We start from the raw sequence: 25,000 nt of genomic DNA, 5'->3' as shown, positions 1-25,000 counted from the left end.
AAAAGAAAAGGACTTTAAAAACAGAGAGAGAAAAAATGAGGAAGTAAAAAAAAGTACTGCAGCTTTTCAATGGGCAGGGCTGAATGTTTTACAAGGGCAACAGTGGTGTCTGTTGGCTGGGCTGAGAGAGGGGTGTCTGGGCTGCATTGTGAGTGAATGGTGTAGAGATATGGACGTTTTGATTTCTGAAATTGAATGTGTCTGGCCTGCCTCAGGGGAAGCTGCCATTGACGGGAATGATGGTGACCAAACTAGAGGAGACGGAGAGCCACAAGAATGCCTTTGAGCTGTCTGGTAAGACACCAAAGATTTGACAAAATGCAAGATGTATTCCACATTTAGAAAAAAATATGTTCTATTCTATTCTATTCTATTCTATTCTATTCTATTCTATTCTATTCTATTCTATAGCCACCAGAACGCATTTGAGTTCTCTGGTAAGAGACTGTAATATGTGAGACGTCTTGAGATAGGCTACTGTACTTAAGCAACAAAGAAAGAGTACGAAGAGCTGCAAAATGAGTTGCAAAATTACGTACACATCCACTTTGGAACACTTTGGGAAATTACCATTTTTGTAGTGGGTGTTGGACTGGATTACATTGCAAAATGCATTGCATATACTATAGGTTTAAAAGGTATGTCCTCAAAATATTTGAATGGCAAGAATTCACACATAGATCTTTTCCAGTAATGAAATAATAAAAAGATGGTGTTAACGGCAGTTTGCAATGGAACTCTTCATATTGAGTTAAAGCCTTCCAAGCTACAGATCTTACATGATATGTTCTCTAACATATTGTTTGGGGACCCTTGGCACTTATAGTTTATTATTCTATTATCTAATGACTTGGAAGACCATCATCCAATTATTGAGATCATTTATGTCCACTCGCCCATGAATGTCTTGTAGTTAGGCAAAGAGCTTTCCAACCGCAAGCATGTCTGTCTCCTATTTGTTCTTTGTTTTGTTTTGAGCCTGCAGGGACACTAATGATGCCAAAAAAATCATTAGGTCTGAGAAAAATGGTTTCAGCTGACCCTTGTGTGTATGTCTGTGTGTTTTGCGTTTGTGTGCCTGCGTGTGTTTGTGTGCGTGTGTGTGAGTGCGCGCGCTTGTGCGTGTGCGTGAGTGTGCGTGCGTGTGCGTGCGTGCGCGTGTGTGTGTGTGTGAGTGTGCGTGCGTGCGTGTGTGTGTGTGTGTGTGTGTGCGTGTGTTCTGCAGGGAGCATGTTTGAGCGTATCCGGGTGATGTGCTTCACGCAGCAGGACCAGCAGGACTGGCTGGATCACCTGACACGCCAGACCAAACACACGGCCATGACCACACCCAGCCTCAAGCCCCTCACCGTCCCCTGCCACACGGTACACACACACACGCGCGCACACACGCACACATGCACACGCACACAGCCTCAGCCCCAGCCCCAGCCCCTTTATCATACCCTGCCACACGGTACACACACACACACTTAAAAAAGCCCAACATGCTTGTACCCAACTTTTTCAACACATCTCATCATTGTATGTATCCCCCTCGCCCCACAGCTGCCCTCCCACCCCTTGACTCCGTCGCGGCAGTCGGAGAGCCGCAGTCTGACAGTGGGGCCAGCCTACCACACGCTGCCGCACCCCTCGTCGCACGGCGCGCCCCACAGCACCATGATGTGGGGGCCCCTGGAGCCCCCCAAGACCCAGAAGCCCTGGAGCCTCAGCTGCCTGCGGCCCGCTCCCCCACTACGACCCTCCGCCGCACTCTGCTACAAGGAGGTAGGGGGGCCGTGTGTGCGTGTGTGCGTGCGTGTGTGCGTGCGTGTGTGTGTGCGTGTGCGTGTGTGTGTGTGTTTGACATGGTTATGGTGGTAATATTGGGAGTGTCGAATGCTTAGTTAGTTGCAAGATGTGTTCTAGCTTCTAAAAGGACGTAGGACAAGTGGATGGATGGGGGAGAGGGTCAGTGAGGAGAGTGTTTGGAGGGGGTTACCTCAGTGCGCAAATGGCGCAAATACAGTCCCAGGAAAAAGTTTGTACACCCTTTGAAATTTCTTACCTTTCTGTTAAAATTGGTCATAAAACATGGTCTGATCTTCCCAGAAATCACAAGAAGGAACAACCAGAGTCTGCTTTAACTAATTCAACCCAAACATTTACAAGTTTTCATATTTTCATTGGCCATAAGATGTAAACATTCACAGGACAGCAAGGCATAAGTAAGTACACCCTAGCATTCAATTGGTTTTAACCCTAAATTAGTCGCAATAACCTCAACCAGATGTTTCCTGTAGTTGCAGATCAGATTAACAAAACAATCTGGATGTATCTGGTCTCCCTCTTCTTTAGAAAACTGCCTCTCGTCAGCAAGTTTTGTGGGATGTCTGGAGTGCATAGCTTTCTTGACTTCATGCCATATAATCTCAATTGTTTTTTGTCAGGGCTTTGACTGGGCTATTCCAGAATGTGTATTTCATTATTATGAAGCCATTCTAAAGTCAATTTGCTTCTAAAGTATGGGTTGTTGTCACATTTCAGCACCCATACTCTTGTGTGCTTCAGCTGTGTGACAGACTATCTCACTTTTTTCTGTAAAATATCTCGATAAACTTCTGAGTTCATTGTTCCACTGATAATAGCAAACTGAAAAAGACCTGAGGCAGCAAGGTAGCCGCATATAATGATGCTCCCGCCACCATACTCAAAGGTGGAGATGATGTTTTGGTGAAGGTGTGGTTCTTCAGTTCTCCTCCAAACATGACATTGTGTGTTCCCCTGAACAATTCAACTTTGGTTTCAACGCTGGTCTACAGAATATTTTGCAGTAATTCTATGAAGCATATAAATGCTTTTTCGCAAACCTCAAAGGTGCAGCAATATTTTTTTGGTCAGAAACCCCATTAATTTTAGATTGGCCGAATGAATCCCATTTTTAGCTAATCTTGGTTACATCTCCTCTTCTGAGTATGGTGGCGGGATCATCATTATATGCAGCTTCCTTGCTGTCTCAGGCCCTTGACAGTTTGCTATTATCAGTGGAACAATGAACTCAAATTTATTGTGATATTTTACAGAAAAAACGTGAGGAAGTCTGTCACACAGTTGAAGCACACAAGAGTATGGGTCCTGAAATGTGACAACAACCCATACTTTAGAAGCAAATCGACTTTATAATGGCTTCATAATAATGAAATACACATTCTGAAATAGCCCAGTCAAAGCCCTGACAAAACAATTGAGATTATATGGCATGAAGTCAAGAAAGCTATGCACTCCAGACATCCCACAAACCTTGCTGACGAGAGGCAGTTCTCTAAAGAAGAGGGAGACAAGATACAAACAGATTGTTTTGTTAATCTGATCTGCAACTACAGGACAAGTCTGGTTGACGATATTGCAACTAACTGAGGGTTAAAACCTACTTAATGCAAGGGTGTACTTACTTATGCCCTGCTCTCCTGTGAATGTTATGGCCTTATGACCAATAAAAATATGATAACATGTAAATGTTTGGGTGGAATTAATTAAAGCAGACTCTGATTGTTCCTTCTTGAGATTTCCGGGAAGATCAGACCATGTTTTATGATCAATTTTGACAGAAATGTAAGAAATTTCAAAGGGTGTACAAACTTTTTCTTGGGACTGTAGATGCCAACTAGCAGATTTCGGCATAGAATGCTGAACCTTTAGCTCAGCTGTATCGTGCTGCGCCTCCCATGCTCGAACTGCTGCGTTGACTGGTAGGTGGCGGGTTCGAGCCCCAAGTGTCTAACTAGCGCAGATGACCCTAGTTACACAAAGCTGTGCAGTAGGGCTGTACGATATGGTATCGAACCGAGAAATAGTGATACACAGAGTCATGATACTGTATCGCGATACAAGGAGGCAGCATTGTAATACGCCCTTTTAGCATTTTGATACCCATCAGCCCAGAAAACAACCACATGATATGAAGTGATAGTGCTTCCAAGCATAATCATTATTATATTGAAAGTTTTTTTAAATTAGTAACCTGTTCTACATAAAAACTATCATAGTTTTTATTCATAAAGTTTATAATGTTGGCAAATGTGAAATTGTGGGGTGTATCGAACCGTAGGTCATGAATCGTGATACAAACCGAACGTGAGTTGAGTGTATCGTTACAGCCCTACTGTGCAGGCAGGGATATGACTGATCGCATGATATTGGTGGGAGAGGGATAGAGTATCAGTAGAGGAGATGTTGGTGATACTGGAGATATACTGTAGTCTTGTCGGAAAAGATTAAGTGCTTCCTTACTGGCTATCTGGCTCTTTATCTCCATTCTATGTTTTACTGTAAATTAAAATGCTTACGCACAATATTTCTTGCTAGCTTGCTTCTTGCTTCTTTCTCATATTCACTTACAGTAACTCACTGTTTGTTTATCTCTCTCTATCTCTCTTGCCCCCTCTGTCCGTCTATCTCTTTCTCTCTCTCTCTCTGTCTCTCTCTTGCTCTATCTCTCTCTGTCCCTCTCTTGCTCTATCTCTCTCTGTCTCTCTCTTGCTCTATCTCTCTCTGTCCCTCTCTTGCTCTATCTCTCTTTCTTTCTCTTTCTTTCTCTCTCTCTCACTCTCTCTCTCTCTCTCTCACACACACTCTAACTCACACGCACGCACACACACACACACACACACACACACACACACACACACACACACACACACACACGCACGCACACACACACACACACACACACACACATGCACAAATGCTCACTTGTGCAAACCTTGCACACATGCACATGCACACATGTTGATGTTATATTTCTTGTGTGCCTATACAGCAGGACCTCAGTAAAAGCCCTAAGAGCATGAAGAAGCTACTGCCCAAACGCAAGCCGGAGAGGAAGCCGTCAGAAGAGGAGTTTGCCCTGCGCAAGAGTGCGTCATCACAGTACCATTGCCCCGTCACACATCATGTAGCATTAACATAATATAAATAATACAGAACACACAGTAGGTGTACACACAACATAATGCCTCTTATGAGAACACATCCCATACCACGATATGACTTGCTGAATCCTCAGAGGAGGAGTTTGCCCTGGGCAAGAGTACGTCACCACAGTAGCACCACCACTTCACATAACACACAATGTAACTAGGGCTGGGTATCACAGCCATGTTCCTGTATCGATTCGATTTCGATTCTTAGGGCTTTGAATCGATTAATCACGATTCAATTCGATATATATAAAAATGTCAAAGGGCTGTGGCTTGACAGTGTTAATATATTGCTAATTTGTAATAAGTAGGCCTAGGCCCAATTTACTAATACCTACTGGGTATTTTCCATAGACCTAAATTAAACAAAAAGAACAAAAAGAAGAACCAAAAAAATCGATTTTGTGCCCTGTGAATCGATTATGTGAATTTCGATTCGTTTCGGTGGATTATTGATTAACTCGATTATTTTACCCAGCCCTAAATGTAACACAGAACACATGATACTCTATAACATACAGCAGATCATACAATACAATATAATACAGTATAACACACATCACCCCATACAATGAAATGCACATCACAGCACACAATATTAACACACGGCACAGAGCATATACTCTATAAAACACAGCAGGTCACACAATTGAACACATCACATCATACAATGAAACACAGCACACAAAACATACTTAAAATCACACAATGAAACACACAGCCCATCATACCGTGTTACAGCGTAGTGTATCATACAACAACACAGCACAACAGCACTACACACAAATATAACACAAAGTCCATTACACAACTGCAAACAAGGCTAATTTATCGTTTGGTATTGATTCTGTATTCCCCTCTATTTGTGTGTCTCTCTCTGTGTCTCTCTCTGTGTCTCTCTCTCTGGCTCTCTCTCTCTCTCTCTCTCTCTCTCTCTCTCTCTCTCTCTCTCTCTCTCTCACTCTCGTGTTCAGGTACGGCAGCTCTTGAGGAGGATGCTCAGATCCTGAAGGTGATCGAGGCCTACTGCACGAGCGCCAAGACCAGGCAGACCCTCAACTCAAGTACGTTTACACGCACTGGCATACACACATACAGAATTCTTCATATCTTTGCTTTAGCAGTGCCATCATTCACCCAATGGGCATTCCTGGAACACGCACGCGCACACACACACACACACACACACACACACACACACACACACACACACACACACACACACACACACACACACACACACACACACACACACACACACACACACACACACACACACACACACACACACACACACACACACACACACACACACACACACAGAGTCTTATTTGCACATCATACATATTTCGTCACCCTATGGATGTCTATTCCACTTTAAGCTAGATACTTCTCCCTCTGCGTTCCTTCTGTTTGAAACTGTCCTCTTTTTCTGATGTTGTCTGACTGTCTGTCTAGATACTACTATAACAGTGATTTTTTCCTCTGATCCTCCTTTTAACAGTATTTTCTCTTTTTTTCTTCTCCTCTTCACAAATTTCCACCCTCCTTTCAATTATTCACTTATTTTTTTCTCTAAAAAATCAATTCAACCTTTCAACTCTTGATTTTGTGGTGTGATGACCACTTTTCCTCGCTTAAATCATTCATTTACTTTCTCTTCATGTTTTAATTTATTTACCACCCATCCATCTATATTTAACATTGCTTTTTTAACATTTTCAAATTCTATTCATCATTAATTCCATTTGATCATTGCTTTTGATCATGCACCCCCACTCTTCCTTCTCCTCCCTGTTCTACATGTGTCTTCTCTGCAACCCTCTGCATCGCCATGTCCATCCATCCATCCTTCCATCCACCCCTTCACCTCCACCCCATCCTCTCCTCCTCCATCCTCCCATCCAACATCATCTGGTTTTGCTCATCACCGACGCTACTCTCCACCTCCTACGGGTACAACCTCCATGTGAACTGCATACCACCAACCAATCAATCATTCAACCAACCAATCAACCACTACCATCAAACAACCCTCAACATATCCATCAATTACCTGAAACAAAAACCACCATTCCAACCAACCCACCAACCAACCAACACCATGAACCACCAACACCACCCACCACTGTATCAACCAACCAAACAATCTCCACCACCCACCACCATCATCTAACCCAACTGTCTACCACCACCTACCATCTCTACCAACCAACCATAAACCACCACCATCTCAACCGTCTGTCTACAATCACCACCATCATCATCACCACCCACCAACCTACCGATCACCTACCCCATCAACCACCACCACCACCTCCTGCGCCAATACAGCGTGGCAGGGCACGGACCTGATGCACAACCACGTGCTGGACCAGTCGTCCAGTGTGGACCCTCTGGGCCGCCGCAGCAGTGTGTCGCGGCCGGAGGGCAGCTCGGACCTCTCCGAGGACTCGGACTATGACAGTATATGGACGGCCCACAGTTACCGGACAGGGCCCATGAGCACCCGTAAGAGCTGCAGCTCCTACATCTCCCACCAGAACTAAATGACAAACAAACATACAAACAAATGAATAAACAAGAAACCAAACGGCGACCTCGGCACTCGTCCTCCCTCCCCCTCTCCTCTCTTCTCCTCTCCTCTCCACCTTCACGACACTTCACCTTGCCTCCTCCTCCTCCTCCTCCTCCTCGGTATGTTCATTGTTATGCCAGTACCTTTTTCTTTGAGTTGAGGATTTTATTTGATTTAATTTGATTTTTAAATGTATTTTTTCTTTTTTTTTAACTTTTATTTAATGAATGTCGTTAATCCATGTCTTATTTATTCATCTTTGTGTTTTTTTTTATTTATTTATTTAATTATTTTTGTACACAAATTAACCAGGTAAATTTCATTAAGTTAAGTCTTTTTGGTACGTTTGTTTTGTTGCAGCCCTTGTCCCCAACGAATGTGGAAATATTTATTATTTATTTGCTTATTTATTTATTCTTTTTTGTTTGTTTTGAGTGTATGCACTTTTCTGCAATGCCCCCTGCCCCCTTCTATTTCCCACCCCTTATTTTTTTATGGATTGATTGACCACCCACCCCTTCTATCCTTTTGATCAAGCCCTCCCTCATTCACAGAGCTTTTATTTTGCACGGGAATGCCTACCCACCAATACCCCACTGCTCGCGACACTCAAGCCCATTTAAAATAAAACACCCCCACACCCCCTCTACCCTAATGGTACAACCCTTATCAAAATGGCCAATGGATGTGTGTTGTTGCCTTCGGCCCCATTGTCCCTGTGTTGCATTACTGAAAGCATACCTGGCCAAAGCAGAGACCTTTTATGACAGAGATGCTTCCTCCTCTGTCTCTCGTTATGGAGGGGGTGTAGGATGAGATCTCTTATTTCAGATCCTCACAGTAGCTGCATATTCATACCAGGACAATAGAAGGACAACATTGTTGTAACTTAAAATATAGATATATTTGGGACCATCTGGGGTATAGCAGGCTATTCCAGAGCACTTAGCCTTCTTTGGGTATGTTAACTCGGCAGCATGAGGTAAGTCTCCTAAAAGAGGAGCCATGGCTTGATGTTGATAGCAGGATGAATCTATCGGGCTCTCCTTTTAGCAGATTTACTCTGAGGTAACGTACTGCTAGCTTGATTATTAGACATCAAACCACCTTCTTGGAACGCCTTCTCTCATGTAGAAACTAATAATATTGGTTGTTATATTATCTGTATTATGGGAACAGCAGGTTCTGACACAAACTTTGAACCAGAACCCTTCTGATGGCCATTTCTATGGCAACACGGAATTATTTACAGGGAGCTTAACTTGGTTTCAGTACTTAACTCAGTACAACTACAGCACAAACTATAGGTGATGACGATGAAAGTAAACTTGTTAAAGTTCGATGGTCACGTACTGTATGTATGTGATTCTGCAGGTACATTTTGGGACAGTTGCACAAACTCTTTGTCATGTATCAATGAATCCCTCCTCCCTCCTCCCCGGAATTCTTAATTTTATATGTGTACTGTATTTTTTAAATTATTTTTGTACACTTAACGGTATGCTTGTGTGTAAGTTTCCTTTTACTTGTGTGTTTTAAGAGTTTATGATTGTGTCAAAACGTTTACGCCGAAATAGTATGAAAGTTTACAAGACAAAAAAACGTGTTGATGTTGACGGTGTTGTTTTCGATGGGTTGTTGTGAATTCGTTGTAAATCAGGTACAGTATGAGAGCTATAACAATGAAGGGAAGGCACGTGTCTGAGCCTTTGGGGTGAATCGTTTTCATTTCTTTTGTTCTGTCTCGCTCTCTCTCTCTCTCGGTCTCTCTCTCTCTCTCTCTCTCTCTCTCTCTCTCTCTCTCTCTCTCTCTCTCTCTCTCCCCCCCTTCTTCACTTCTCTTTCTCACTTTTTGTCTCACATCCTTGTATGACCGTCTCTCTGCCTCTTTCATTCTGTTACCCCTCTATTTCCCATTTCTGGCTTTTCCTATTGACCTATTCCTTCTTATATTTTTATATTCTCTCTCTCTCTATCTCTTTCTCTCTCCGTCTTTTGTTCGTTCCCTCCCTCTCCTTTCTGTTTCCAAGCTCCAGACATTCAGTGTTTACGAAGCGGGTGAACCTTCTATTCCTTGTCATTATTATTGTACAAAAAAGTGTTTTTCTTTCCTTTCATCGTGGCAACAACTAAATAATAGAAAAAAAAAGAATTGTCTTGCCAAACATCCTGCAAGTATTAGAGCAAAGAATACAATTATATAAGTCTACAATACATGTTGTGTGATATTCTTTGTGACTCAATACTGTCCAGTAAAAGAAGACGAAAAAAAAAGAATTGGGACGTTCTTATCTAATGTTGTACCGTACAATGTTGTACTGTTGCAATCCTGTGTACAAAGTTAAAATCTTGCAAGTGATGTCTACAGAAACCGTTCAATAAAACAAAAAAACATGATAATGGTGAATCGTTCAAGGGAAAAAAAGTTACAAGCATAAAAAAGATACAAAAGCATAACAAGAGGAACAGAAGACAATGTATTATACATTTTGAATAAACCTTTCATTTGTTAGATGGTTGTTATGGTATTTTTGTGAGTGTGTGAGCGTGAGTGGGACACAGGCTTGTTTCATGCTACACCACTCTTGGTTGCTGTCTCTGGTCAACAACTCACTCGTAAACACACATGCTCAAATTAAAACGAAGCACCACATGGTCTGTACTCCCTTTACAGAATTACATAAAGCTCTTCTACCTGTCTTGTCTCCTCTCCCTCTCCTCTGCCTGCACTTGGATGACTGACACACTATTCTGCATGGCCGATTAACTCGACTCCCCCGTCACTCACAACTTTTTGTCTCTCGTCGTCGTCCTCACTCTCCTTGACTTCCCCCTCCTCACACACTGCACCGTTGCCATGGTGGCCCAGACCCGTCCTGGGACTCTTCTTAACCTGTCACTCAATTCGACTCCTCTCACCTGCCTGTCAGGTGACTGCTGTTCCAAGTCTTTGATTGGTTGGTTTTGTGTTGCGGATTTGTTCTGCTGGAGGTCTGATGGCAAAAATCTTTGCGGGTACCTTTTTCCTTCCCCCCCTTTTGTCTCCTGGAAAAACAGGCGCGAGACGCAACACGGGGCCGTCCGCTTTGTTCCCTGTGGAGAGAATCGTCATCGGAGAGACCAAGAGCAATGGCCAGACGGGAGCAGAGGAGAAGTAAGAACGCTGAATAGAATAGAAATCCTTTAATGTCGTCATACACAGTGCAATGAGATTTGAAGCCTCGTTTCAAGGTTCACCCAACAAATACTGTATGGACAATATAAATATAATATTAACGTATCAATTATGTACAAATAGACACTATTCTAAAACTACAAAAAGAGGGGCTTGAACACCGTTTCAATAGCCTTGTCTGAGCGTTGTGAACTATGTGTTGAGTAAGTCTACTAGTTGACCATTGCCACTGAGTTTCGGAAGCATCGTGCCATATAATTCAGTGATTTTGACCAATTGAGTAGTCTACACGTTTTAAAAGTGATTTTTCTATTAGCAAAATTAGGGTTCACATATTTACTTCACTTTGCCTTTGGGCAAGCGGAGGGCGTGAGGGGGACTGTCCAGGTTTTTGTCACCACCTGACCTGTGTACTGGTGTGCCTTTATGTTCTTCTCAAGGAGCCTTGTGGACGTAGTGTACGGCTTAAGAGATGAGGTCCAGGAGCTGAAACAGGTGAGAGTGGGGAGAGATGTCTTTTATCGTACACACACACACACACACACGCACACACGCACGCACGCACGCACGCGCGCACGCACGCGCGCGCGCACACACAATCTAACATTACAGTAAATATGTGGATGACCTTCTTAACAAGGTTGCATGTAGTTTAGAACAACAATCACTGGTGTTGATGGCATTTTGATATTTTAAGATGCTATATAGGTGATGGTTATGGGTTTATAGGTTATGACCAGCCTTCTATGTTGCCATGTAATGCTTAATTGTAATGCTGGAAGTCGGTCCTTTTTGCCCTATGCTAACCTCACAGTGCTCATGGTAAACAGACTGAGAGGCCAATACCAAATTCGCATGCTTACAGGGAAATATATTGGCAGTCTCTTTCACAAGGTCCTGTGGCTACAGGATTTCTGGCTCTATGCTTACCATTTGTCATTGGCGGATCAATTGCACATGAGGCCTCCATACGACCTAACGTCCTAATATCCGTAGGGCCCCTTAAAACTGCCCCCACCCCCCCAGAGCTCCTGCTGTGTGTACACTGCTGTTGCTGCTGTGATGAGCTCTAATGACCTTCGTCATTGACCTTTTCCTTTTTTGAAGGACAACAAGAAGATGAAGCGATCTCTGGAGGAGGAGCAGAGGGCGAGGAAGGATCTAGAAAGGATTTTGAGGAAAGTCTTAAAGAACATGAACGACCCATCCTGGGACGAGACCAACTTATGAGCTTTCACAAGCTGTGTGTGTGTACATGAGCGTGTGGGAGTGCGTGCATGGACATTTTGTGATTCTATTCTTCTGTACTGTATGTTTTTGAAGTTGCGTGGTGTATGCGTGTGTGTTTGTGAGTGTGTGCATGTGCTTGTTGAAGGTATGTACAAATATGTGCCTGGTGGTGTTCGGTGAAGTGTGTGTGTGTGTGTGTGTGTGTGTGTGTGTGAGTGTGTGAGAGAGAGAGAGTGTGAGTGTGCACACGTGTTTAAGTAATACTAGTATGTGAGATGTGACTGGGGCAAAGTTTGTGTGATTGACAAGTCACAAACGTGCCATCCTGCTGATGAACTGACCCAGGGTACTCTTCACCATAGACACAACACATGCATATAAAGATACAGTATACCTATGACCTTCCACTGTGACGCCGGCAGCCTTACTGCACTGCCCCGCCCCCTGTGCCTCATTGACCAATCAGTGCTGAGAAAAACGACAACAATGCATCCCCATGGCAACTTGCAGCCAGTGGGGTATTCCAGAAAGCACGTTTAGTGACTGCCTGTATTCATTGGAGGTTGGACATTTCTCTGCCCAATCAAAGCTGCACAGGTGGACAAATCTCCGCTCATCAAATTTCAAGAGGGACATTTCTCCATTCATGGGTTTTCTAAGAGAGATCCATGTCAAACTGTGACTTGTGAAAACCCATCCCTGACATGTCACTGAAGAAAGTGCATTTGTGGCCACCAGTGTTTGTGCCTAGCCTGGGAACTCCCATACTGCCTTTAGTTCTACACAATCGTTTCGATCTGAAAGACAGTATGGCGAGGATGACTCATAACGTACAAGATCATGGGATCTGTGTCATAATGGCCAAGCATTCCGACCTTAACAGTTTCTCTGCCCAATCAGAGAGCAGTGCAGTGTGTCATAATAGCCAAGTATTCCGGCCCCATACGGAATTTACAATAGGCAACTCCCCAGACCTAATCTCACTTGTGATTAGGTCTGGTGTTAACCAGGCAAGTTTGTGCCTGGTCCAAAACCCATTCCTTACCCTAACCTGTCAGTAAAGAAATGTTCAGGTACTTAACAAAAATGTAAGGCAACACAGACGTCATTAGTGGAGAGCCATCCGCCTCTGAAAAATAGTGAGCGGAGAAATGTCCAGCTTGACAATATGATGAACAGAGATTTGTTTGGGTGGAGACTTGTCTGGAACCTGGTTATGGTAACCTTGAGCAGGTGGCAAGTCTTGCACTGCAATAGGAGAATACGGCGGCCTTGTTTAAATTGAAAGATGAAACTCCAAAAGTCTTCTCTATTGAAGTTTTTTTTATATCTCACTCTGAGTTGACTTCTCTTGGTTAGTCACTTAACTACCTTTTTGGAATATGCCCTAAGTGTACGAGTGTTATACATACACGTGAATTGAACAGGGATGGATTACCTGGCCTCATGCTAGTAATTAAGCTAAGTTATTGACCTCAGTGTTTAATTGCAATGAAGCTATGTCTTTGACCAAAACTTATGACCTGGACTGAACCACTCTGGGATGTGAACCACAAATGTGTGTGTGTGTGCGTGTGTGTGTGTGTGTGTGTGCGCACATGTGTGTATTTGGGAGAAGAAAGAAAGAAGAGGTACTAAATTTATACTTTCAACTTTTTAAAAAATAATGTAAATCTATATTCTGTATATATAATGCCCATGTTATGTATGCCGTCCCCTCCAGGTTGTCCAATTTATTCCAAGTTCAAAGGTTAAGCGCCTTAATATGTTATGTTTAACTTTCCTGTGATAAACTCAAAAGGTACTAGCCAACATTTCATGTAATGTCAGAGGTACGTTTAGAGGTAGACATACCAAAACAATGCGCACCACTACGGTTTTATCTTGAAATATTTTATTTTGTGAAACTTGCAGTTGTCAAAAGCTAAGAAGTGTGGTCCCGCGTGATCATGCAGTTGGAAGCTTATTTATTTTTTAAGTCTCACTACATGGTTCTGGAAACTGTTGAACATTCTATGTATACTGTAAATAAAGACATCTACTCTTTTTGTTCAAAACAGAAACAAGGTGGACTCTGTGTGAACCTCTGACTGAATAGAAGCCAGTAAGATGAAGATAATCGAGACATTTCCACTCCTTTGTCCACCTCCGATGTTTGCCATTTCTCAGTTTCATCAAATCTTACAAACATCTAAATCACTGTCACCGATTGAATCCCACGGGCCACACACACACACACACACACACACACACACACACACACACACACACACACACACACACACACACACACACACACACACACACACACACACACACACACACACACACACACACACGCTTGTCTCTGTGACATTTGGAACACAATAGAAAGCGTTCTGCAGGTATTTCCATGACAACTGCATTGTGACAACTGCCTTGGTGGTAACCGCGTTGTGAATGAGGCCTAACGCAGTCCAACACAACGCAACACAGCAGGACTCCTGTAGTCCCCGTCCAGTATCATAGCAACATTAATGACCACTGCCTCATCAGATACTGTAGCGCAGAGGAGCTACACATGTTTACATGGGTCTGGATGATTAATTATGACCTGCTGGACCATGGTGGCGTTGACATTTCATATCCAAGTCACAAGATGCATATTCAGCAGTCACCAGAAGGCATGTCAGGCGTGATGTAGTTAATTTGAGGGTTCTTAAGTTCACAAGTGCCAGAGAAGACAATGCCATGGGGTCCCATTACAATATTCTTTTTTCAGAGGGCCCACAATTATATTTGTGTGTGTGTGTGTGTGTGTATATGTGTGTGTGTGTTTTCTCCAGGCATGAAACCACGTATGGGTGCATTCATGAGACATCATCACAGTCGCTGAGCACACAACAGCCATCTCATTGTAAGGCCTATTTCAGACCAAAATGGGGTGGGATCGATTTTTACTATTGGTGGCGAAAATACATGGAAACGGATCTGTCTTTCCACACCATCACGGTGGTAGTAGTCCGTGCTGCATTTGGAAAATAGAACTCGAGTGAAATTTGGACCGCAGGGGCCGGCGGTGTCCCGTGGAAAAGAATGGCAAGGTAGCAAGCTAGCACTGGCCACGCACACCGACGCTGTGAAAGGCAGAGTAGAACACACCGCCCGATGCTACTAGGCAGAAAGACAGTCATCTTCTCGCTGCTGTGTTGTCCCACCACACTCCGGTGTGGATCTGGCCTAATGCAACCCTGACCCACTTTGGAGCATACCGTACAGTCATAATGTGTTCCCCATGGTGCTGAACCTGTATTTCCTTTCTCAACGTACCATCAATCCTCTACATCAGTGGTTCTCAAACTTTTTCCATCATTCCCCCCTTCAGAGGGTCTGAATGCTTCCGAGCCCCTCCAAGCAACAGCAGTAGCCTATTCGCGCAGACTGGTTTTGGGATCGGTGCGCAGAATCAAAGGAAAGGTGACAAAGGAACAAAGGAAATGTGATATTTTAATTGGGAGAGACTGGAGTTGAATGCAGATGTGTGTTCATTTCCTATGCTATTCAAATTCATGACAATTAATCATATAATGTTGGTGAGGGCTTTAAACGTATTGACTTATTGGCGAGACATGAAATCATTTCCTTGGGAGAAAAAACCCAAAATCAGATGTCACACGCCCCCCCTGAGATGCCTCCACGCCCCCCCAGGGGGGCTTACGCCCCACTTTGAGAAACACTGCTCTACATAAACAGCAGGAAAGCAGATCTCTCTTTGTCACTACTCCAGGCCTTCACCTCGGTGGAGAGAGAGAAGTGAGAATGGAGTGGACGTGTCAGAGTTTCAGTACCTACATCTGATGTGGCCTCACTGGTTTCTGTTACTGTACTCCTGGGAATGAGGACGAGTGAAATAGAAGAGAAAAAGGGATCAGAGTTTTAATACTTGAAAGGGCCTTATATCATTGGGTGGGGCAGAGAGATGAAGAAGATGAAGAGGATGAAGGGTGAGGTTGAGGCGAGGGGTGAGGAAGAGGATGTCGTCTCTGTGCTCTTTTGCCTTTCTTCCATTTCTGATGTGTTGACAACTGTGTGTGTGTGTCTGAAGGTTGTGTGTGTGTGTGTGTTTGCCCGCCCAAAGCCTTATTACAGTGACAAGGCAATCTACTCCCCCTTTGTGGGCGCGATGATTCTACTTCATTGATTTACAATGGAAAGGATATAATTTTGCTGGTGTTGGCAAAAAGGGGCTCAAATGTCAGCCTTTTCAGAGCAGCCCGCGTCGCCTTGTTCGCCGGTGAATAAGGAGAAAGTCACCTTTTGTCTACCGTTAAATATTCCCGCATAAACACAATAGGCTCGCCGGGGCCCCGCCACCGAAAAAAAGAGACACCCCTTGATTTATCCTGATTTATCCTTTTATGCGGGAGAGATAAAACCTGCAGATAAATGCCAGGTTGGCCTTTCATTTTTTTCTCTCTCCCTGCACCCCTTCTGTCTTGGTTTTCTTTCTTGCTTGCTTTATTCTCTTGCATTCTTACCATTCTTTTTTTGGGAAACGGGAAGTGGAGATGTGGTCAGCACATGTTATTACTGTGAATTCAGAGCACAGGTGTAAAAGGGTATGAGTAAATCTGGAAATGCCGCCCTTTTTTACTTGACTATGAATGAGTGTGCTGTGCACAATCAGATAGTATCGGACAGATACTATCAACCATACTATCTGATCAGTCTGGCATTATGGGATTTCATTTGCCTATTCTCACTCATTAAAATGGAATAACGGCACTACTCAGTACCAAATACCGGTACACACAGACATTATTTGACATGTGCAGAGTTCTCAGAGGCAGTAGTGCCTGCAGTCTAGTTAGTGAGAGTTTGTCCTGCCTGTGAGTTGGTTCATGTGAGTGTGTGTTTGTTTGCGGTCTGTGAACATGTTCTCGTGTGTGTGTGTGTGTGTGTTTGGTGGGGTTGAGTGTGTGTCACTATGTGTCAAGGTAGGACAGAAACACCTGTTGCTGGTCCTGTCTTTGCCCTTAATGTTAATTGCTTGTCTTTGTTGGGTCTTGAAACTTGTCCTTGGAAGGGAGAGAGAGAATAGCCAGACATTTTAGGACACTAGCTATTGATTACTATATGAACAAGTGGAGACCGAACCTTCCCACCCCCCAACACACACACACACACACACACACCTCAGAGCTCTTCTCTCTCTCTCTCTCTCTCTCTCTCTCTCTCTCTCTCTCTCTCTCTCCTCCCCTTCGGTCCATTCACTGGCCAGTGATCATTTAGATTTGACATGTATTGTGGCTGAGAAGCTCCCTCGCCCTTTCTCTCCCTCTCTCGCCCGCTCCCTCCCTTTCTCTCCTTCTCTTTCTACTGTCTGTCATTAATTTCCAGCCTTTACAATTTCACGAAAAAAGAAAAAAGACAGAGAAAAGACAGAGCGAGAGAGAGGGAGAGAGAGAGAGAGGGTGAGGGATGGATGGACGGATGGATGGATGGGAGCTCAGTGTCCTTTTGAAGGGGTTTGTTATTGCACAACGACAGAAAGGGGGTGGTGGGAGGAGAGAGAGAGAGAAAAGAAAGGAGAAGAGAGAGAAAGAAAGCAGAAAAAAAAACAGCCGCCCAATAATTTTTTGTCAATGTTTAACTCTAAAAGCTTTCCCCCGTCAGGTCCTGAAAGGAGAGGCAATAAAGCCCTATTGAACAGGAATGAATAAAAACATTGAGTCCTCGGGGGCTTTGACCAAAGGGCTCCCTTTCTTCTCCTCTCTAATCAAATAGGAGGCTGAAATGAATTAGAGTTTTCTTATGAAAATATCCTTTGTTGGGCCGGAAGCCTGGTAATTCATAAACAATACGCGGCGTTATTGTGTGGATAGTAATGTATTCATGTACAGAGAGGGAGAGAGAGAGAGAGAGTGACTGGAAGGCAAGAGGAGAACTATAGCTCTCTCTTTTTTTCTATTCTTTTTGTGTGTATGTGTGTGTGGAGCAGGGGGAGGCTGTGGCTCATGTTGGATCAGAAGCCTTTTCAGTTGCCAGGTTAGTCAGACATTGGCTGGGCTAGCCATGGCATTCACTCATCCTTTCTCTTCCCTCTTCTCTCTCTCTACCTCTCTCCTATTCTCATCCTCTTACTTTTTCTCTTACAATTGCTCATTCTCTGAAGCTGATATTCATTCTCTCTCTCTTGCTCTCTCGCTCTCTCTCTCTCTCTCTCACCCTCTCTCTCTGTGCTGTCTGTCTATCTCACCTTCACTTTTCCTGTCTTTGCTTCGCTCTTTTGAAACTGTCACTCTCCCCACCTCACCTCTCCTCTCCCACCTCCTCCTCCTCCTCTTCCTCCTCCTCCTCCTCCTCACGCTCTGGTCCTCTCTCCATACCTGCCGTCTCTTGCTCCTGCTCTTCTCTCCACTCCTCCTCACTCCAGTAGAAGTTCCACACCGCAGTGTCTCTCAGTTGCCTTGCGCTCACCTTTTGGACCTTTTGGACCGGGTTCAATGGATCTGAAACCAGACGCCATATGGATGAGAGAAAGGTCAAATGGAGGGGCAAGACTTGACCCCCTTCTATTTCTCTTTTTTCTCTCTTTTCATCTGGGCTTTCTGGACAAGGAAACAGTCAACAGACCAAGACCTTCTGGAGACTGTTGTGGCTAGAATTAGGGATTGATTGAGCTGGAGGAATCCTACTTTTCCTAGTGGAGACGCGATGTGCTGGTAACTGATGGGGGTGCACTGGATTCCAGCTGTCTGAAGAGTTTGTCTGGGACTGACACTGGGGTGCTGATGCGGTACTTTGGTGACCACCAGTACCATGGTGACCTGCGGGAGGAGGAGTATGGCGGGGGAGGTAGGTGTGGGGATTTGTGAGACTCGGCATCACCTGTGACGGTCAGCATCCTCCTCTTCACCCCGGTGACTCGGCACACAATCATCTTCACCATGGTGATCCTGGTACACCTGCTGTTTTCATCTGGCTTTCGGATGAAAGCCACACCATAAGGATATCTACTTTAATTTTTCCACAGGAACAATAAAGTACCTATACTGTACTCTCCGGCTCTGCTTGACATGTGGAGAGATCATGTGAGAGCATAACCTTTACTTCGAGGTGGAGTTGCATATTTTATGGAGAAATACTACTTTGAATGCTTGCAAAGCAAGATCCTATAATTTCCCCCTCTGTGAATACTTCTACAGTGATGAACTGTACAGTGCTTACAGTATCGCTTACAGTCTCCTCCTCCTCTTTCCGAGTGTCCATTTGCAGTATCGGATCAATCCACTTGGGGCAAAGTTTGTAGTAGTAGCTGGAATCCCAGGGGACCTCATCAGTGGAATTTGTGCCGGGGGATTTGTCCATCACACACGGTAAGCAAATATGCTTTTGCTACTATAATGGAAAAGTAAGCAATTTATAAGGACATGAATGCAGAAAAAGTGTTCTGGCCGAAACTGGTGTAGGCTACGTCACCTGTGCTACAAGAAGAGTAAGTAAAATTAAGAGACGGTCGTTAAGTTTATGGTGTGTGTGTGTGTGTGTGTGTGTGTGTGTGTGTTGGGGGGGGGGGGGGGGCACCTTTCCACGTGTCGAGGAAGCTGATTGAAAAGACAAAACATAGGCTTCTAACTAAAGCATGAGAATAGCCTATTATATGCTCCCAGATAAACAAACGCATCTATCACTGAAATGACACAGCTTGACACCTGCTGCAAAAGATCACTACACGCGTTGGTTTCGCTCAAAGGCTTTTGATATTTGAGTAGGCTACAGCAGCCAGTCAAATTTGGTTCCTGATTTCTTCCTTTGGTGAAGCACTGTGTGCTGATTGGCTGGGGTGCATCCTAGTAGCCTACTTGATCTGTGTCAGAGCTGGTCATTTACCCATGTAGGCTACAGAGGAGGCGTGTGCTGCCAGCATTGGGTTTATGAAGAACAAGTTTTTTTGATCTAAGAACAGACAAGGGCCAGACGAATTGACGTAGCGCTGTAAATCATTTGGCCAACTGAAGCTTCTAATGATGAGCCAGAATGGGAGTGGAAGTGTATCCTTAAATTCAGCCAAAATAGGCAATAGGCAACCCAGTTTCAATGAGCAGCATAGTTGCAGTACCCTTTTGACCATTTCCTGCACAGTGTACCTTTAAAATAAAAGTTATATTACTATATATTTAACTGCTGCTACTGTAATATTGCTGTGACATACTGCAGTAGTAATATTATATACACGACTGTACTTAAGTAAGTCTTGGAAGACTTTGTACTTTTCTAATTACTTTCACTTTGACTTCACTACATTTTTGGACAAATAGTTACTCATTACAAAAAGCATTTTTTCTCCCTTGTTTGCCTTTTCTCATCTTTAATTACAATAGTCAACTGTGTGAGTGTGATGCTGGCACAATTTTTAGTATTGATTGTCATTTACCAGGTTGTAAAATAGGCCTACTGAATAAAATGTAGACCATGATGTGAGGTGCCAGAAAGCCATTATCCTTTCGTTAATTGCAACAACAGTAGCCACTCCTCAACTCAAGTAGTATTTTTTTCAGAGACTTGAACTTTTACTAAAGTAACATTTTGGTAGGGTAGGCCTACCCATAGTTTTACTTGAGTGTGATTTTCCAGTAGGCCTACTTTATACAACAATGAAATACCACATGAAGATTATCATTTGGTCTATAACATGTGAATAGATGTTACAGCATGTAGGTCCTATAGGCATACTGTTACAGTCTGAATACTCTGAGTGTAGGCCCTGCTGTTTCACTCGCCTCACCAACAGTAATACAGGGATAACAGCAGATGTCAGTGTTGGACCAAGAATAGTTCCGGTGTGCTCCTGTACGCATGTCGGTCTGTCCGAGTGTCTTTGGGCTCACAAAATAGCAATAAAGCCATGTAAAATACAAGAGTTTAACTTTAAAAGTTATCAAACACATAGTCTATTATGGGACCCTCAATACGCAGCGTGATTGGCCGTAAAGTCTCGAACGGAGCGTGAATGAAGAGAATGTAGGCTATGGCTCTGCACGTGGATGGATGTCCACGTCAGGGACACATTTCAAACCGTCCGAGTCTGGAAAACAACTGCTGAAATGTAAGTTTCTGGTGGTTTTTGTTTTGTAGACTTGCACGAGATACATGATTCTAGCGCTTTTAGTGGGTTTGGTGGGATGGAGCAGTGCTGTTAACTTCAGTGCTGGTTCAGCAGGTGACAGGACGAGACAGGTGCAACACTTCAGAGTTCCTCGTGAGGGCGTGCTGCACTAACGGGAGAGAGAAATGCTTGGAATCGCCTTTCTACAGTGCTACTGTAAGTGGGAATGTTCCAAGTTAGACAAAACTGGTTTCCATTCGGGTGATTTTAAATGAGCCCAGTGTTTACATGCAGTTCTTTGGAAAAACTCCTGGAAATTAGTTAGCGTATATATGTTGTGTTTATTCCTCAGGCGCTTGGTGAATAGGCCAGGCCTAGCCTACTTTGATAACAGAATTCAAACATTAGAAATGTGAAAGCCAAATGGTCATCAAAAACAGGTTACATAGCCTACCACTAGCCTAAGGCTATAGGCCTAGTGCACTTGTTTTATTAGGCCTACTGTTTTGGTAAGAATAAAAAAAATATGCAAAATTATGATATTTACAATGACACAGTTTTACGCACAAATAGGCTAGTTAGGTGTAGGGCCCATGTTATTTGATGAACAAGGTTAGTGCGAGTTAAAATTGCCAGGCCAAAACCAATGAATTGGCCTACATTTTAAATAGGCCTACATTTTATTTCCTTGTCTGTGAAAGCTGTCAGAGCCAAATAATTTAAATTGTCCTAACTTGTTTTGTCCGCAATAGGTTACTGCGCTAGATGTTTGGGCTGTCAACTTTGTTTTGTAATTACTGAAGGTCGTTATGCCGATGTTTTAGCGGCCCTTGCCAACGCGCGCGCTGGGGAAGAACCTTGCAATGAAAGCGCGCGGTGCATGCAGAAGCAGCAACAGCAGCTGTGCAAACACACAGTAGTGGCTGCCGGGCGGTGGTCAAGCCGCTCTCTCTGGCACGCTACCGGACCCTGGTAATCGGGCGCTCAGCTCGGCAGAGCAAACAGGGTGGCAGCAATCCGAGCAATTTGATCGGAGATTATCCCCCGAAATGACACAAATACACCACTGCCGGGGCGGGAGGGGAGCAACACAGAGAGAGAGAGGGAGCGAGCAAGCGCGAGAGAGGCCCACTCACTCCTGTGTGGAGAAATGCGCTGTTTGGCGAAGCTGAAACATCAGGGTAATGGAGCGTGTTATATCATATAAAACAGTCATTAAATTGATTCGTCTAATAGACTATTTGGGTGAAACGAGGTGGTGATAGTTTGCTGAGTGACATCCAATTCACAACGCACCTGTTCACCTGACACACCCACATTTCATTTGTACAGTTTTATATTTTATTTTAAAGTAAAGTGTGGCCATGTGTGGTAGGCCTATACAGTGTGTCAACAACAGGCACTGAAATATGTCTGGAATAATAATTGCTCCCTTTTATCGGCTCCTGTAACCACAGGTCCTCAAGTGGACCATACACATAACCATGGGCACAAAACACAACAACAACAACAAAAATGACAAACGACAAATTGCTGTAAGCAGCGTTGTGTGTTTGTACCATCCGCAGGTAGTTTCCCCATAATTGTTTCTGAATATGAAATCACCCCCTTCTCACGTTAACTTCCATTCAGGCGTCAGTGGGGGGTCCCCCTCGTGCTCTTTTGTGATTTCCTGACCGCTGGTTCATCCATTTCTTTTATCGAAAAACGAGCGAGCAGTGACCAGGTACAGGCAGGTAGGACGCAGCGGGTGGCGAAACCAGCAGGAACTAAACAGAGCACTTCTCCAAGCATAATTACCTGTATTGCACACACACACACACACACACACACACACACACACACACACACACACACACACAGACACACAGACACACAGACACACAGACACACTGGCCTAGTTTTCCATTTTCTTGTTGTATGCCTCATTCACTCTTTCTTGTTATTTGAGGTGGGGGAGCAGGCTGCAAGTCCTGGTGTGGTGGATGGCAGAGGGAGAGGAGGCTTGTTAGAGATGATTTGGGGGTGGGGTGGGGGGGTGGTTGTGATGGGGCACGAGGGCAGCCACAGATGTGGCACACGACTCTGTCTGGGTCAGGCAGGACACCCGGATCGGGGGTTCGAGAGAGAGAGAGAGAGAGGGAGAGAGAGGGAGAGAGAGGGAGAGAGACTGGGAGAGAGAGAGACTGGGAGAGACTGAGAGAGAAGGGTGGAGAGAGCACAGAGAGAGAGAGATCGAAAGAGGACACAAGGATATAGAGAGAGAAATAGACAGACACAGAGAGAGAGAGAGAGCAAGACAAGGAGAGAGACGGAGACTGGGAGAGACTGATAGAGCGGAGAGAAAGAGAGCTAGTCAGAAAGAGTGAGGGATATACAGAGGAACAGTCTGAGTGAGAGAGGGATAGAGAGAGGGATAGACAGAGTGAGAGAGGCCGAGCTCTGGGGTTCAAGTACCTCAGTATGAGGACTGCGCCCCACTCCGACTCTCTCCTGACTGCCATGCGCCTGGCAGGAGGGCAAGACAGAGAGAGAGGAGGACAGAGAGAGAGAGAGAGAGAGAGAGAGAGAGAGAGAGAGAGAGAGAGAGAGAGGAATTGGCAGGCGACGGGGGAAGGACGGAGCAGCAGCCTCAAACTGCCACTCGACCGGCAGTCACCAAGGGGACCTCGAAGAGCCATTTGTATGAGAGAGAGAGAGAGAGAGAGAGAGAGAGAGAGAGAGAGAAAAGCATGACCCAGCAGGCTGCATTTCCCCCCTCTCTCCTTTTTCTGTTTCGGAGGGAAAATGTGGCCGGCCGTTGCCTGGGCGACGGGGCCACACAATGCCTCTCTGGCACAGCTCACCTATTCAACATGCTGATTGACAGGTGTCTAAATGTCAACCAACCCCCCTCCACACACACACACACACACACACACACACACACACACACACACACACACACACACACACACACACACCACTCTCAACCACATCACATGCAAAGAAGACGGACAAGCTACACACACACTCACGTACACACGCATATGCACACACGCGCATGCGCACACACACACACACACACACACACACACACACACACACACACACACACACACACACACACACACACACACACACACACACACACACACACACACAGACCACTCCCAACTATGTCACATGCAAAAAGACGGACCAGTCTGTACCAAAGGCATTTTTTTTTCATTTTCTGAATTCATTTTGGGGGGCTCTCCCCTCTCAACCTCTCTGCATACCTTTCTTCTTTAATATTTCTCTTTTTCTCTCCCCGATCTCTCTTGATCTCTATTTCTCTTTCTTTACCTTTATATCTTTTTGTCTTTGTGTATATTTTATGAATTTTTTCTCACTCCAGTACACACACACACACACACACACACACACACACACACACACACACACACACACACACACACACACACACACACACACACACACACACACACACACACACACATACACTGATCTCGCACTCATGTACTGAGTAAAAATTCTTGCTGGATAAACAAGATCATTGTGTGTGTGTGTGTGTGTGTGTGTGTGTGTGTGTGTGTGTGTGTGTGTGTGTGTGTTACACATCTGATGGGCTCAGCCCTGTGTAGCTGCCAGTCATCTGAAATGCAATTGATGGCTAATCCGACCACATCCACTCCTTGTGACGTGGTTCATTGTGTGTGTGTGTGTGTGTGTGTGTGTGTGTGTGTGTGTGTGTGTGTGTGTGTGTGTGTGTGTGTAGTACATGGGCCTTTGTGTGTGTGTGTATAAGCATCTTCAAGGCTGGCAGCTACTGGCCCAGATCAGCTGCAGCTAGCTAACAGCCCCATTACTTAGTGCAGTGTAGGGCTCCAACAAACATGAATACCTGTGTGTGTGTGTGTGTGTGTGTGTGTGTGTGTGTGTGTGTGTGTGTGTGTGTGTGTGTGTGTGTGTGTGTGTGTGTGTGT

At 44.5% G+C, this 25,000-nt stretch overlaps 1 protein-coding gene across 2 annotated transcripts in view; it reads left to right on the top strand.

Annotated features, from left to right (window-relative positions):
* The window catches only part of arhgef7a (Rho guanine nucleotide exchange factor (GEF) 7a), a 50,730-nt gene extending 36,572 nt beyond the window's left edge, over window positions 1-14,158 (top strand). The window contains exons 14-21 of one of the 2 annotated variants that reach the window (XM_063213698.1): window positions 216-294; window positions 1,226-1,365; window positions 1,549-1,770; window positions 4,802-4,898; window positions 5,936-6,025; window positions 10,597-10,693; window positions 11,155-11,209; window positions 11,822-14,158. In XM_063213698.1, the coding sequence (XP_063069768.1) occupies window positions 216-294; window positions 1,226-1,365; window positions 1,549-1,770; window positions 4,802-4,898; window positions 5,936-6,025; window positions 10,597-10,693; window positions 11,155-11,209; window positions 11,822-11,944 (903 nt within the window). In that variant the 3' untranslated portion in view covers window positions 11,945-14,158. Of the gene's footprint in view, window positions 1-215; window positions 295-1,225; window positions 1,366-1,548; window positions 1,771-4,801; window positions 4,899-5,935; window positions 6,026-7,295; window positions 10,077-10,596; window positions 10,694-11,154; window positions 11,210-11,821 lie in introns of those variants that run through there. The other variant, XM_063213699.1, reaches the window with a different exon arrangement.
* Window positions 14,159-25,000: the final 10,842 nt, after the last annotated feature.

This window comes from Engraulis encrasicolus, chromosome 13 (assembly GCF_034702125.1).
Source record: "Engraulis encrasicolus isolate BLACKSEA-1 chromosome 13, IST_EnEncr_1.0, whole genome shotgun sequence".
NCBI lineage: Eukaryota > Metazoa > Chordata > Actinopteri > Clupeiformes > Engraulidae > Engraulis > Engraulis encrasicolus.
Note: the sequence above shows the minus strand (reverse complement) of the source record. Positions and strands in the feature narration are given on the sequence as shown.